We start from the raw sequence: 13,796 nt of genomic DNA on the forward strand, positions 1-13,796 counted from the left end.
CCCTTAGTATCTGTACCCCGTCTTAGTATGTACTTCTCCCCCTCCAACGGATATCAACTCAAGTCGTCATGATTAGAAATCCGGAATGCAACAAAGCACCAACTCTCCGAGTTTCAAACAGAACTTGATTAAATCATCCTCATGGTACGATTGCATCCAATAGCCATTATTTGGATTTATCAGCATGTCTACAAGAAGGGCGTCACGATGGCAATTGCGTGCTGGTCTGACAAATTGGCAATTCCCGACCCCTCATTGAGTACATAAACCATCCTCGCCCTGCTGGAGTGTGCTTCTGCTCGGCACCCCAGACATTCAACTCCACTAAGAGTTGGAACCACAGCGTTCCACTACGCTACTCTACTATCAGTCTCACTTTCATACTTCAAGCTTGATAGCAACAACACCATGGCCTCTGCAACAGTCCAACACCCACCAACCCAACAAGGTCCCATCGTAACCCCCCAACCCCTCTCTCCACCCGCCGAAAAGCCGCACCACGTACAAACAACCCTGAACTTCTTCAAAGACCACGAGGACGGCTCCCCACCAACGCCAAACTACGTCGGCGACGCCGAGACCTACCGCAAGCAGCCGATCGAAACGATCCCGGCCACAATCACCGATATCAGCGGGCAAGAGCTGGACTATACCCTTGACGGCAATGGGTTCCAGCTTTATTACCATGAGAGTAAGGAGAAGGAGTTTTTGGATGATGAGCAGATTAGGAGGGTTTATTATCCGGAGACGGAGCAGCTTTTGAAGGATGCGTATGTTTACCTTTTTTACTCTACTTTTCTGCTTTGTATAAACAATATTGCTTACCGCGAATATGCAGGACTGGCGCATCGCGAGTCTTCATCTTCGACCACACCATCCGCCGCGCCCCACAGGACAGCCGGTCCCAGGCCCCAGGAACTGTAAACCTGCGCGGCCCAGTGCAAAGAGTGCACATCGACCAATCCTACTCTGCATCCGCAAACCGCGTCTCTTACCACCTCCCCGAGGACGCCCCGAAGCTACTCAAGGGGCGCTACCAAATAATCAACGTCTGGCGCCCCATAAAGCCCATCCTAAAGGACCCCCTTGCCGTCGCAGACGCGCATTCCGTACCGGACTCCGACCTCGTCCCCATTAAGCTGATCTATCCGGACCGTGAGGGCGAGACGTATGCAGTTCGCGCAAACCCTGGGTTTAAGTGGTATTATCGGTACGGGCAGACGCCAGATTTGGTTACCTTGATTAAGTGTTTTGATTCGAAGAAAGATGGGAGGGCGAGGAGGGTGCCGCATACGGCGTTTGTTAATCCCGAGACCGAGGGGGAGAGACCGAGGGAGAGTATTGAGGTTAGGGCGCTGGTTTTTCATGAGGATGATACGGAGTAAAATAGAGTAGAGGTAGGTTTGAATGGACACGAAGTTGGGATGGGGGCTTAGTAGGGTTAAGGGTTATTTTGTTCTTACCAGATTGACATGTCATGATACTACGAGATTGATATGAGATGAGATTAATGAATTATGTTTACGTCGTGTTATCCAAGGCATAATGTCGACCTTTGGTGACCGCTAGGAATCCGCTTCAACGCCGAACTTACTATTAGTCAGCGTCCACTCGGTCATATATCGTATCATTCTACTTCCTATTCCTATTTCTTCTGTATATAGTGTAGCTTCGCTGCTAGATTCAATAGATCAGACCTTCATACTTTGGGTGGTGAGATACTGATGATTACAGACGCCGCGGACTCTGACACATAATTAATCTCAATGATATTCGCCAACTCAACTTTGTATTTTTCAAGTTCATGTCTGTTTTCTCTCGTGGCCAAGTGCTGATGCCGTGCTAGCACGTAATTCTCAGCCGGATGTGCAACATCACCGACCACCAAAATCGCCGTGGGTGGGTAAAGGAATCTGTAATTGAGTAAACAGACAAGGTTCAGCTGGCTTTAGATCTCAGACGGAAGTTTTAGCGGAATCCCGAGGGTCAAGCCACCGAGTGCTATGGGGCTGTCATTTTCTCTCGGAGGACGGGGTATAATTACTAGAGTGTCCGGTGAGTAGCCGCGACGAGACGTGACCGAGATCCAAGACACGTTTTATTTCTGGAATCTTGGACAGATAAGCTCAAGATACCCAGTAAACGTCAACATGGCCGTCGAAAAGGACTTCAGCACCGACGAAGAAGTCGCCAACGACTCTCCCCCAAGTCCACCCCAAAAACACCCAGGTAACGCTCCCTGCCCTTCCCCTACCCCCAACATTAGAACGCACCTAACGAAGATCCTCAGTAAAATGGTACCGCTCAACCTACACAAACGCCCTAATCCTAGGCCTATGCAACTTCCTCGCCCCCGGAATCTGGGGCGCAATGAACAGCCTCGGCGGGGGCGGTGCCTCAAAGCCCTACCTCGTGAACACCGCGAACGCCCTGACCTTCTGCCTAATGGTGTTGTCTTGCTTCTTCGGAAGTGTAATCGTTAAGCTCATCGGCATAAAATGGACCCTCATCGTTGGGACAATGGGCTACGCGCCCTACGCAGCAGGAATCTACACACAAGTCCGGTACGACAGCAACTGGCTGACGATTTTCGGCGCCGCATTGTGTGGGCTTTCCGCAGGAATTTTCTGGATGGCGGAGAGTGCTATCGCGCTTGCGTATCCGGAGCCAGAGAACCAGGGTCGATTTCTGGGGTTCTGGCTGAGTTTTCGCGTTCTCGGGCAGATTGTCGGCGGGGCAATTAATATCGGCGTTAACCATGATCGGGATACGGCGGGGAGTGTTTCCTACGTGGTATATTATATCTTCATAACATTGCAGGCTCTCGCGCCCTTTGTTGGATTATTGTTGAGTGCGCCCGAAAGAGTCCAACGGACTGATGGTGTGTCAGTGAAACTGCGCATCGCGAACGATATCTGGTTTGAGGTTAAGGCCATGGTGAAGCTCTGCATTAGCAGAAACTTTGCTCTCATTATCCCATTGATCTGGCAAGCAACCTTCAGCGAGGCAGTCATGTTCACGTATAACTCGCTCTGGTTCTCCGTGCGCGCGCGAGCATTAGGATCCTTTGTATCGGGAATCATGGCGATTATATCAGGGAACCTGCTCGGTACGTTTCTGGATAGTAAAGTATCCCTGAAGGTGCGGAGTCGAGTGGGGTTTATTGTTGTCCTGGGCCTGCAGGGGGCGTGGTGGGTTTGGGGTACTGTGGTCGTTACGGACTTTGATAAGTCGGGGCCGGTATTTGATTGGGTTGATAGGGGATTTGGGAGGGGGTTTCCGCTTTATCTCTTTTGGGTTGTGGGGTTTCAGTTGAATTATATGTTCTTGTATGTATAGCGCCTCTCTTACTCCTGTCTGGAGGTGGATGCTAACGGTTGACTTAGGTACTTTGTCGTTGGCAATCTTGCCAGGAACGAGGAGGAAGTCGTGCGGATTGCGAGTCTGCTACGGGGGATGGAATCCGCTTCCCAGGCTGTTTCGGTGAGCTGCACATACATATGCTATCCCTAGGCCGAATCCTAACATGATCAATACAGTATGGACTAAGCAGTGTGTCGATCATGGCGTCTGTCGGAAGTATTTACCTCAATTTCGGTCTGTGGGCGATTGCCCTTTATCCGGCGTGGCTGGTCATCAAAGAGATTGGGGTTTCCTTGGGTGATAAAAAGGTTGAGCGCGAGGCACGAACGACGCAGGGGAGTCTATAGTGCTGCTCAGTGAAAACCCGATGCAGCAGTTAACTTGGGCTGTACGAAGGCTCCTACAGGATTGCGTGGACTGGAGTGAATCTCAGAGGGAGGGAGCAATCCCATACGCTGTCCTAACATTCAACTTCCAAGCCCGACTTGAAAACCTGCAGAAGTTAACATACGGGCTTGATATATGTCAGGAATACTACTGAGTGACAAGTCAAATGGCCGAAATCGGAAGTAGGGTTAACTACCGTGGACTTTGTTAGCGGACGCTGGCTGATGCGATCCCGGTCTGCAAATTCTCCAGCAACAGGACAGCAGCCGCATTGTCAGGTCCGAGCCTTGACCCGATGAGCCGGCCGGCCGTTCGAAAGAGAACAGCAAACGTAGGCAGCAAGATGCCAATAATGACATCGCAAAGGACGATGTTGTGGATAGGATCGATAGGGTAGTGGCATTCCCCGTACATGTACTTCATGCCCCCCTCTTTCGTCAGATGTGCAGCCATTCCATCCTCTCGCAGAGAGACGTACTCAAGCAATCCCTGATACACCGACTCGCCCAACCACAGTCTTGTATCTCCAAGATCAGCTCCAAGTTCGTACAAACGCAGTTTTCATCGACCAGCAACGAGCAGTTTGACGTCGACACAGCTTGCACGAGGCACCGCCTCTAAACCCACGATTAGCACGAAGAAATGCTTGCCTGGAGCCCTAAATATACCGCGCATTCAGGGAGCCCGTCCTTCAAGAAGTGGTAATATACTGCGGAAGAAAAACCGACCGGAGAGGCCGATGTTCAAATAAAAGCTGCATGCGGAGGCCCCAGGCCAAGCTGCTGATCGAGCTACCAAGCAATAGCGATCCTCCCGTTCCAGCTTTGTGCCTGTCAGCGACTGAGAAACGGCCGTTGGGCCCATGCCCACCTGGAGAGCTACTGGCCAATGAGGCTTGGCTTTGCCATGACGAAGACAAAGAAAGTCTACATTGGCCATTGAGGTGAAAAAGTTGGAATACGGGAAATGATGCGTTCACAATCCAAGAAAGGGGGCCTGGGGATGGAACGGCTCTAGCTCATTCCAAATAATATAAAAACGCGGGTTCTCCCGGTCGTTTTTTGTCTTCTACTTGTCCCCTGCCACCTTGACAAGAGGCCGTCACTATCAGCCCTCATGAGCCCTGTATCGCCAGCTTCTGTGTCCCTGGCTGGTGGTGAACGACGCTCCCGAACTCCTCAATGTTTTTTTTTTCTACAGGTCAAGTAGCCTAAGACATTTTGATTGCTGAAATTTATAGCTCAATTTCTCTTTGAAACTGCCCGGTCCTGCCCGGTTATCAGAACTGGGCCCGACATTGTCTAATTCAACCCTCCGTATAGGGTGTCAATTGTCGATCTACTGAAAGTCAACAGCGCCCATCAGTTATCCAGCCCAGGGCACTGCTCGCTCGTCTCGGAGATAATCTCGGTATACGGCGCAGGATCGGTCCAGATCAAGTCGTAGCTGTGGGATTCGCAATCAGCAGTTTCTTTGATACGACTCTCTGCAGCGCAGCTTACCTGTCGCTCGGATACTCTGGCGCATCGTCCGCCCCCAGCTCCTCGATGATGTCGGTCAGCGCGTCGTGCTCCCAGCAGATCAAGATGTTCTGGTCGCCGTCATAGTCGTCCACAGCGTCCTTTACACACTCCGGGTCGTCACGATCGCACGATGTGTCGACTTCGAGACCGAGATCGTCCGCCAGGGGTTTGACGGTGAGGTATGGGCGGTTACGCTTGCCATCTTCGCTTACTTCTCAGTATCTGGATCTGACTTTAAGGACAAGATAGAGAACGTACTATCCTTCGGCGTCATGGCCATGATATACCCGATGTTGTACTCCGACGATGCGCCAAATACCTGCCGAACACACTGCGCGCGGTCCTCGCCCTCGGCACTCAGTCCAGTGCCGCCGTCATCAGGCTTCTCTCCGTGACGAATGAGATACACCGTGGGATCAGCAGCAACGAGCGTGCTGACAGCGAGAAAAGCGACCGAGAAAAGTTGCGAATACATCGCGATGATCATGATGTCAAGGATGATCCTGATCGATCGCAATGCTTGTATGCAACAAACACTGCTTTATACCTGGACACTTTCAACCCCCACGGGGCAATACCTCACGGCATGTAACCTCCTTGCTGATTATCTGTATAGCTGCTGATCAGCACGCCTGACGTGATTGGTCAGCACAGGCACGTGGTGGAATGAAGCTCACAGAATGATCGCTGCTTCTCCACTGTCTGGAATGATCGCACGCACTGCCTTGGGTCTCAGATCTGCTGCGTGCCGATTCTCGAGAATGAGCTTGGCTGGTTGTTCCCTGCGGGGTATCCTGTTGTGCAGTAGCACTGCTACCGTGGAGGACCTTGGGCGCAGGCGCCTCGTATCGTCCAGTGTCAACCGAGTCTCGAAGCACATGCCCTAAGAGAGCCAGCCACAGCCACAGCCCGGTAAGGCGCGTGATGGTTGACATGCAGAACACGCGCCTGTCTTCCTTTCCTAGAGGTGGCACCACTAACACTACCACGTCGTCGAATACTGTGTTGCCTGCCCCCTTGCCTGCCTTTTGCTCTACGTCTTTCGCTCACTGGTCCTACAGCGACGGGTTGACGACGTCATTGCGGTCCCCTATAGTCATATTCATATACTGCAACATGAATGGCGTGAGCATGCGATGCCGGCGATCCGGGATACTGCCTAATATGATATACCCGCTCCGCTATACCACCTGGGCGTCGCTTCCCAATATTGGGTACCTGAGCTCTGCCAATAAGACAAGCCAGACAGTCTTGGATGATACTTGGCTAGGTACCGACTCCTTCCCTGAGCCAGCGCCGCCTCTGAGATACACAACTCAGAGAAAGAGATGTCGGTGTCTTGCATCCAGGCCTCCAGGCCCCAATGGAGCTGGGTTCTCTAAAAACTGTTTATCCCAATCCCCCACTCAACTCACTCCACCCGCTTCACACTCGTTTGCTACATATATCGTCTGTGCTACATGCTTCCGATCCGAGGTCCCGAGCATGCCGCTCGCTAGTTAGAGGGAAAGACTTATTAACTTACGGATCGTATGGAGTGTATGAAACTCCGTCGCTCATTTATTTGTTCTACAGATGAGGACCGCTCAAGGACCCGTGTATGCCTGAGGATGTCTTAAATTGTATAAGCGAATCGGACCATGTAAGATCTCGAAGAGCGAAGAGCTGCAAGACTCGAAAACCGAAGTCTAAACATAAAATTCGTCGCATACTAACAAGGACGTAAGGACCGACCCAAGAATGTTATCCTTCAGAGACCAGCAAGGATATCCATAATCCCCGGCTGGATCTCCTCCAACTTCCTACTCAGCTGCTCCCAGACATACTGCCCCCTCGCCAGACCCTCCTTGCTGGTTATAAATGATTCGTAGGGCTTGAGCTCAGCAGACCGGAAATATCCCCCATGGCTCTCTCGTCCACCCGCAGCAGCCTGCACAATCAACCTGGATCCTTCCTCCGCAGACCGAGCGAAGAGCGCCTCGAAGACTTTGAAGAAGATTTTGAATCCCCCAGACAGCGAACCAGGAAGGTTGGTCTTGCAGAAACAGGGGTCGAGGGAGTTTATGATGATGGGGTTAGGGTTACCAATCTCATCGGTCGAAAGGGGGTCGATGGTTTCTGCTAGTTTGATTATTGCGTGAAGGAGGAGAAGCTTTGAGAGGTTGTACCTATCGAACACGTTAGCTAGACGGATCCAAGGAAAAAAAATAGCAAAGGACGCACTGGTTCATCATCTGCGGAATCCGAGACTTTTCACCAAACCAGCCGAAAAGATCGTCGTCCCCATGATCCCCCGGATACTGAGCGACATCATACAGAGCCGAACCAAGGAAGGTCATATGCGGCGTCACCTGGTATGCTCTCGCAGTTACTTTCAATTTGGGAACAAGCTGCAAGGCCAACAGGAAAGTCCCGATCACATTCACCGCAACTGTCCGCTCAGTCCCATACGAAACCCGGAAATCAAGCGTCTGGATACCGGCATTATTGATCACCACATCAAGGCGAGGGAGCTGATTGGCCTTGTCCACGAACTCTCGGATTGACGACGGGGACTCGATATCAACCTGCCAGACTTCCAATATGTCAGTCCGGCATTGCAGGGCAGATTCGATCTCCCTCTTGGCCTTTTCGCCCTTGGATATGCTGCGGCAGCCCAGGATCACTTTTTCGGCACCGAGGCAGACAAATTGCTGAGCGGCTTCTTGACCTAAGCCTGAGTTTGCGCCTGTGACGATGATTGTTTTTGAGGCGAAGGAGGTGGTTGGCTTGGGGATGCGTAGCAAGAGTTGGGTGTAGAGAAAGTTGCTGAGGGTGGGCATGGTTGCGGCTTTCTAGTGGATAGAGATGGGATGGCTTCAAGCTGCACTGAATATTTATAGTGTGGTCAAAATATTGCTTTGACGGACTTTGTGCTTACTTCCACTGGCTGATCTATACCCCCGTTATGTCCGCGGACTTAAGGCACATGATCTCAGCGACGAATCAAGAGGGCGCCACGCGTCGGGGCGGCCCCCGGACGAGACACGAGGCCATCAGCACAAGCCTTCTTCGCCAAACGACACCGATCGCCTGGTCCATCCCGCAATAATGCAGGCCCAACCCGCTGGTAAAGTGACGAAGGTGCGGCGTAATCGCATACCCTTATCATGCGAGGCGTGTCGTGCGAGAAAGTACGCACAGTGGAGCCCACCCCTCGAACATCGCCGGCTGCTGACTTCGCTAGGTTGAAATGCAACCGCGAAAAGCCATGCCAGAATTGCACAGCCCGCGGAGAAGCTTGCAATTACAAGGGATCCGCTAATGGGGCGCCGCCCTTAGCAGCTCGAGATCGCCATGGCGAGACGATGCGCCAGCGGATTGACCACCTCGAGGACATTGTCAAGAAACTGATCAATCAGCCACTAGCCCTCCCATCGCCAGACGACTCTCAAGGGTCCGTGGCTTCGACTACCTCAGGTTCTGGTCGTCTCGGCACAACTGTGGTTGATGGGACTCATTCGGTGTATAAGCCGACGGACGACTGGCACGATGTGCTACGAGAAGTCCGTCCCTCCACGCTTTGGCTTACTACTCTAACTGGCTTAGATAAATGAGCTCAAGGAGGTTTGGAATGAAGCGCAGAATGATATCGATGACACGCCTTCGCTTTCAAACACGGTCGATGGGACGAGCTTGCTGTTTAGCCAAGTTGAACGCGTTGACTTGCCAACAATCTTGTCGTCCTTGCCGCCTAAGCCTGAAGTTGACAGGCTTATCCAATGGTTCTTCGATCGCAGCAGCTTTCCGATTTCAGTTCCTCGTAAGTTCCAAGACATTCTGTTGGATCACGGACTCACCGGTGTCAGCTATCGTACATGAACAGACCTTTCTGCGAGAGGTATAGTTCCCATCCGTTGTGCTCGCTCTTGCTGATTGTTGAAGTACGAGAACCATTGGAAAGACCCTTCTCAGACTGGTATCATCTGGCTAGGACTACTATTCTCTATCCTCGGCCTGACAATGCTCGGTGTCCAGTTTGGTGGGCTAGCCTTCGAGGGCACCACGGAAAAGCAATTCCATCTCTACAGACTACGCACTGCGCAGTGCCTGCTAATGGGTGACATCGCCAAATGCCTGCCGTACACTGTTGAGACGCTGCGGTTCAATGCTACTGCTGAATTGAACCGCAAGGATGACAATAGTCGGGGTCTGTGGATCATGACTGGAGTCATAGTTCGGGTGGCAGTGAACATGGGGTATCACCGCGATCCTGATCACATTTCCTCTGTGTCAGCCCTGAAAGCGGAGTATCGACGACGAGTCTGGCTCTCGGTCCTGAGCATGGATGAGGTAGCCTCATTTCTGTCTGGCTTCCCCCGCATGACGCCTGCCATCAATTCCGACACGAAGGAGCCGCGCAATCTGCATGAGTGGGAGATAACCGAAGATAGTTCCGTACTGCCACCATCAAGACCTCTTTCTGAGCCTACGCCAGCCACATATCTAATCGCAAAAGGGCGCGTGTTTCATGCCCTCGGCGAGGTTGTAGACTTCGTCAACGGCCCTCACCCTGACAACTATGATAAGGCCATGGAGATTGACCGATTCCTTTGGGAGACATGGAAAGGCGTTCCCGAGCACATGAGGTTGGACGGCGACCAACTGTACGATCGTCAACCCACCAGTCCAGCCGATCATTCAAACCTTCAACTTGCATGCATGTACCATTATGGAATCTGTCTACTCCATCGAAAGTTTATTCACATTTCTGCGGACAATTCTCGTGGCCGGATTATCGCTTCGTCCCTGGCATTAATAGATTACCAGCGCTTCCTGCAGCCATCGTGGTACGCGTTCTCCCGCATTCGCCAAATGTTGGCACCAGCCGCGATGACCATACTCCTGGAATTGGAAACCAGACGAAGAATCCCAGACATTGAGTCAGTATTCGGAACCGACGCGCTACACTTCGAGCTCAGGAAGGCTGTCGACCTCTGGAGGAAGGCATCGAGCTCTTGCCCTGAAGCTACCAAACTGTATAATCTGTTGAGAAAGATGCTGCGCAGCTATGAGGTACCTGGCGGAGTGGATTCCCCACCACTATCCTCTTTGCACCCGGACAATGGGCAAGGGCTGCATGACAGCGGGATATTTGACGTGTCGGACAAGGACATCAACTGGGTAGGTCCCCATTCCAATCTCATTCCAATGCTAACAATGAGCAGGCTTGGTGGGATGAGATTATTGCCGGCTCGAGCTTATGGGAATAGCCGTCAGTCCGCTGGCTTACGCTTGAGTGAACTTCGAGAATTCGCTCACCAGTCTGATGTACAAGTAGAGAGGCGGGGTTATGCAACGGGCCCCTCTACAGAGCTCATGCAGGATTATATCAGCTTATGCCTTACACGTCAGATGCGGGGATACTGATGCCTGAACCCATAGCAACCAGCACTTAAGAATATCTTCAACTTGACAATTCCTACCCAAAATCGATCAGACCTAAGATCCTGTATAAAGATGTCGGAGCGCCCGCAATTTTATGAGAATAATCTTAGTTTGCCTAAGATAAGCGTGGAGACTCTCCGCCAAACGCTCGAAGAGCTCTGCCCCGCTGTTTTAAATGGTGTCAAAATTATCGAATCAGGAGACCCTCCTACTGGCGAATACGATGGAAGGGGTATATTCACCGGAGAATTAGGTATGTTCCTACCTTTGGGGTGTTCGAGAGACCCCAATTTACAGTCGTTCCAGACCGCTGAATGGTCTAGGAATCGCCCTTGCATACCTGAGACTAGCACACCAAGCCTTGTCGCTAGCACAAAGTGGACAGCCTCTCCCAGACTTTTCTGCGCTGTCCGGCTCACGCATCCCCAACCAAGGCCCCAATGTTCCCCTGCGCGTAGGCGGTCTCTCGCCGCTGCCGTCAAAATCGCCAATCTCAGCCGTCGCACTGAGGATTCTTCATCAATTTGCGACTGGAAACGCGGCATCTATTTCCGATTCCGACATTTCATGTCTCGAGGATGCTGTTGCACTAGCACTCAGTCATGGGTCTACTGGCTTCTACCACGGCCATCACCTTGGCGCCGACGAGGTCCTATTTGGCCGCGCGGGATTGCTCTGGGTGCTTCTCAATATCAGATCCAGATTGACCGATCTGCCTCAAGCTCAGCGGGAGCTGCTAAAGCCGGCTGTGAGAAGGATTCCGGAAGTTCTACGAGTTATCATTGGCGCAGGAAGAGAGGGTGCCACCGAGCATGTTCAAAAGCATGGGGAGGAGGAAGCTCTGCCTTTGATGTGGCCATGGAAGCCTGGGCACTATGGAATTGGATGGTGAGTGACGTGTATAGAAATCCTCGATCGGACTTTGCTGACTTTCTTTGCCAGGGCACACGGATTGAGTGAGTAATTGGTCTTTCCCGACTGTACATGAAAGCACTAATAAGATTAGCCGGCATAATTCCCATTCTCCTCGCCTGCCGACCGGACGAACTCAGCAATACAGCGGACAATTACGTTGCTGAGATCGGGCCCACTATTTCCGGGCTCTGCAGACTATGCATCGCTCATGATGGCCACCTCCCAACGACAATCCCACCAAGCTCTTCCTCTCTATCTCGAAAGTCGCCGCTGGTCCAGATTTGTCATGGCGCGCCCGCCATCCTAGGCCTGCTAGGCTGTGCGTTGCAGAACTCAGACCTGGTATTGAACCACTGGCAACCAGAATGGGATCACGCTCTCCGCCTCGCTACAGATCGCGTTTGGGAACAAGGCCTTCTCTCCAAGGGTGGTGGTCTCTGCCATGGTATTGCCGGCAATGCCTGGCCCTTCCTTCTACTGCATGATGCGCTTGAGTATAACGGCGGCGCTCTTGCCCAAGCAAGGGAGATGCACGGACGATCTGAGACAAAAGCCCCGTCAGCCGATGAGTTCCTCTCTAGGGCTATTGCCATGCTTCTGCATGCCCGGGAGACACAACCATATAACGAGTCGCGCGGGACGGCGAGCTATGATTATCGCATGCCGGATCACCCATACTCGCTGTATGAGGGGTTAGCGGGGACGCTCTGTGCCTGGGCGGAAACTTGTGTTCTGGTTCAGAAGCGGCTGCGAAAGATCGAGGCTGGTGATGCTTTCGCGCAGGATGCGGCGTTTGAGCAATGTCTTCAGCAGCAGCTCGGATTTCCCTGTATGGGTGGGTATGGGGCGACGGGGTTTCTCTAATGCCAGTGTCAAACCACTCTATCCAACTAATCTATCAAAATGCAGTGACCCTCAATGAGTTCTCCGAGAGCGAGGTAAGCGGCTGATGGCTCTAACCACGTAGGATTCCAGGGCCGGTGGTGGTTAGACGGAGCACCATTGACGCGTTTTCCGCTCCAGTCAGCTGGACAGAATATATTAATCTCACTCCCGCCGACGCGTCCACACGTGCTGGTTCGAGCTGAGTGAGCTGGTCTGAACTCCTCAACTCACGCAATTAAATGCTCGATTATCTTCCTGCGGCTGAAATCCCGAACATAAATAAAGCCAGACCCCTCCCCTCCCCTCGCCAAGCTCACCCCATCATCTTAGTACCCGCCTCCCGCCCAACAGTCCATATACCCAACACTTCTCCAATACCAGAAAAGCACAATCATACCACAAAAACGACACAGCCTTATGTCCCTTCTAACTTCCCTCGGTCTCTCCCCGACCCCACTGGGAACCTCAGCCTCAATCCCAAACTATGGTCCAGCCGCCTTGATTATGAATTTCATCTTCGCCTACGGCCTCCTCTCTTCCCGAACACTGAAACAATACCACGGGATAGACCACAATGTTTCCCCGCGCGAAGATCTATCCAAATATGGCCCCGCCGCCGTCCAATCTGGGAAAATAACCCAGAGTACACTCGACATGTTGAAGCGGAATGAAAGCGCGCACGCGAATGCCGTGGAGAATTATACCCTTCTTGTTGCGGCGGTGACCATGGCGAGTCATGCGGGTGTTGAGAATGTGAGCGTTAATAGGGCTGTGCTGGGGTATACCCTTGCCAGGGTGGGGTATGCGGTTGTTTATCTCTTTGTTGGCGCGGACAGGCCGAAGCTGAGTCAACTGAGGGGGATGTTTTGGTGGACGGGGAATTTGTGTTGTTTGGGGTTGTTGTATAGAGCGGGCGGGTTGTTGAGCTCTTGAGTTCTTGAGTGGCTTGGTACGTAGAGGACGTTGCATGGGTTGCAGTGGCAGTCTTTATTTGCTGCTCCTGCAGTAAGATCTAAAGTATTTGGATGTACTCATAGGCCATGTGTGGGAGATTCTTTGTCACAAATGAATACAGGCAGCGGTACTATATTGTCCTCAAATCGGAAAAAAAAAACAAAAAAACAAACAAATGAAGACCGGTGGGACTTACTTAAATCCATACGAACTGGAAGTAAAGAAGAGTTGTTAGGAAGAGATAGCATGCTGATATCGCAAGAATAGCAATGCAGAGTCATGGTCCTCATGAAGCCGATTCAAGCACCCTGATAATCTCGCATCCAAACCACCTAGGTTCAC

At 52.0% G+C, this 13,796-nt stretch overlaps 7 protein-coding genes across 7 annotated transcripts; 5 read left to right on the forward strand and 2 right to left on the reverse strand.

Moving 5' to 3' along the window:
• Nucleotides 1–408: 408 nt before the first annotated feature.
• BDV17DRAFT_291918 (uncharacterized protein) lies at nucleotides 409–1,385 on the forward strand (the record flags this gene model as incomplete). Its single annotated transcript, XM_073762250.1, has 2 exons — nucleotides 409–770; nucleotides 839–1,385. The coding sequence occupies 2 exons, from the start codon at nucleotides 409–411 to the stop codon at nucleotides 1,383–1,385; spliced, it is 909 nt and encodes a 302-aa protein (XP_073615008.1).
• A 765-nt stretch (nucleotides 1,386–2,150) lies between these two features.
• BDV17DRAFT_282167 (DUF895 domain membrane protein) lies at nucleotides 2,151–3,710 on the forward strand (the record flags this gene model as incomplete). The annotated part of the gene is made up of 4 exons (XM_073760158.1): nucleotides 2,151–2,229; nucleotides 2,291–3,329; nucleotides 3,387–3,483; nucleotides 3,540–3,710. The coding sequence occupies 4 exons, from the start codon at nucleotides 2,151–2,153 to the stop codon at nucleotides 3,708–3,710; spliced, it is 1,386 nt and encodes a 461-aa protein (XP_073615009.1).
• Nucleotides 3,711–5,004: 1,294 nt separating this feature from the next.
• On the reverse strand, nucleotides 5,005–5,901 carry BDV17DRAFT_101595 (putative phosphoglycerate mutase family protein). The gene is made up of 3 exons (XM_073753695.1): nucleotides 5,532–5,901; nucleotides 5,253–5,475; nucleotides 5,005–5,196 (listed from the first exon to the last, which is right to left on the reverse strand). Exons 1-3 carry the CDS (start codon nucleotides 5,758–5,760, stop codon nucleotides 5,112–5,114), a joined length of 537 nt encoding a protein of 178 aa, XP_073615010.1. The 5' UTR covers nucleotides 5,761–5,901; the 3' UTR covers nucleotides 5,005–5,111.
• Nucleotides 5,902–6,320: 419 nt separating this feature from the next.
• Nucleotides 6,321–8,302, reverse strand: BDV17DRAFT_264936 (uncharacterized protein). The gene is made up of 2 exons (XM_073758106.1): nucleotides 7,497–8,302; nucleotides 6,321–7,441 (listed from the first exon to the last, which is right to left on the reverse strand). The coding sequence occupies exons 1-2, from the start codon at nucleotides 8,093–8,095 to the stop codon at nucleotides 7,024–7,026; spliced, it is 1,017 nt and encodes a 338-aa protein (XP_073615011.1). The 5' UTR covers nucleotides 8,096–8,302; the 3' UTR covers nucleotides 6,321–7,023.
• A 53-nt stretch (nucleotides 8,303–8,355) lies between these two features.
• Nucleotides 8,356–10,712, forward strand: BDV17DRAFT_264938 (Zn(II)2Cys6 transcription factor). The gene is made up of 6 exons (XM_073758107.1): nucleotides 8,356–8,446; nucleotides 8,500–8,818; nucleotides 8,862–9,075; nucleotides 9,122–9,153; nucleotides 9,198–10,436; nucleotides 10,481–10,712. The coding sequence occupies exons 1-6, from the start codon at nucleotides 8,364–8,366 to the stop codon at nucleotides 10,523–10,525; spliced, it is 1,932 nt and encodes a 643-aa protein (XP_073615012.1). The 5' UTR covers nucleotides 8,356–8,363; the 3' UTR covers nucleotides 10,526–10,712.
• On the forward strand, nucleotides 10,650–12,698 carry BDV17DRAFT_101611 (lanthionine synthetase C family protein). The gene is made up of 4 exons (XM_073753696.1): nucleotides 10,650–10,953; nucleotides 11,024–11,588; nucleotides 11,643–11,656; nucleotides 11,707–12,698. Exons 1-4 carry the CDS (start codon nucleotides 10,773–10,775, stop codon nucleotides 12,477–12,479), a joined length of 1,533 nt encoding a protein of 510 aa, XP_073615013.1. The 5' UTR covers nucleotides 10,650–10,772; the 3' UTR covers nucleotides 12,480–12,698.
• Nucleotides 12,699–13,608, forward strand: BDV17DRAFT_101612 (MAPEG family protein). The gene has a single exon (XM_073753697.1). It carries the CDS (start codon nucleotides 12,918–12,920, stop codon nucleotides 13,431–13,433), a length of 516 nt encoding a protein of 171 aa, XP_073615014.1. The 5' UTR covers nucleotides 12,699–12,917; the 3' UTR covers nucleotides 13,434–13,608.
• Nucleotides 13,609–13,796: the final 188 nt, after the last annotated feature.

Source organism: Aspergillus undulatus, assembly GCF_047715775.1.
Source record: "Aspergillus undulatus strain CBS 261.88 unplaced genomic scaffold BDV17scaffold_28, whole genome shotgun sequence".
Taxonomy (NCBI): Eukaryota; Fungi; Ascomycota; class Eurotiomycetes; order Eurotiales; family Aspergillaceae; genus Aspergillus; species Aspergillus undulatus.

Coding starts and splice junctions, on each gene's coding strand:
- BDV17DRAFT_101595 (XM_073753695.1), bottom strand. CDS start 5,760: ATGATCATCGCGATGTATTCGCAACTTTTCTCGGTCGCTTTTCTCGCT. Junction 5,476..5,531: donor GGCCATGACGCCGAAGGATA/GTACGTTCTCTA, acceptor AAGTAAGCGAAG/ATGGCAAGCGTAACCGCCCA. Junction 5,197..5,252: donor CCAGAGTATCCGAGCGACAG/GTAAGCTGCGCT, acceptor CGAATCCCACAG/CTACGACTTGATCTGGACCG.
- BDV17DRAFT_264936 (XM_073758106.1), bottom strand. CDS start 8,095: ATGCCCACCCTCAGCAACTTTCTCTACACCCAACTCTTGCTACGCATC. Junction 7,442..7,496: donor ATTCCGCAGATGATGAACCA/GTGCGTCCTTTG, acceptor CGTGTTCGATAG/GTACAACCTCTCAAAGCTTC.
- BDV17DRAFT_264938 (XM_073758107.1), top strand. CDS start 8,364: ATGCAGGCCCAACCCGCTGGTAAAGTGACGAAGGTGCGGCGTAATCGC. Junction 8,819..8,861: donor GGCACGATGTGCTACGAGAA/GTCCGTCCCTCC, acceptor TAACTGGCTTAG/ATAAATGAGCTCAAGGAGGT. Junction 9,154..9,197: donor AACAGACCTTTCTGCGAGAG/GTATAGTTCCCA, acceptor TGATTGTTGAAG/TACGAGAACCATTGGAAAGA.
- BDV17DRAFT_101611 (XM_073753696.1), top strand. CDS start 10,773: ATGTCGGAGCGCCCGCAATTTTATGAGAATAATCTTAGTTTGCCTAAG. Junction 10,954..11,023: donor TATATTCACCGGAGAATTAG/GTATGTTCCTAC, acceptor TGAATGGTCTAG/GAATCGCCCTTGCATACCTG.
- BDV17DRAFT_101612 (XM_073753697.1), top strand. CDS start 12,918: ATGTCCCTTCTAACTTCCCTCGGTCTCTCCCCGACCCCACTGGGAACC.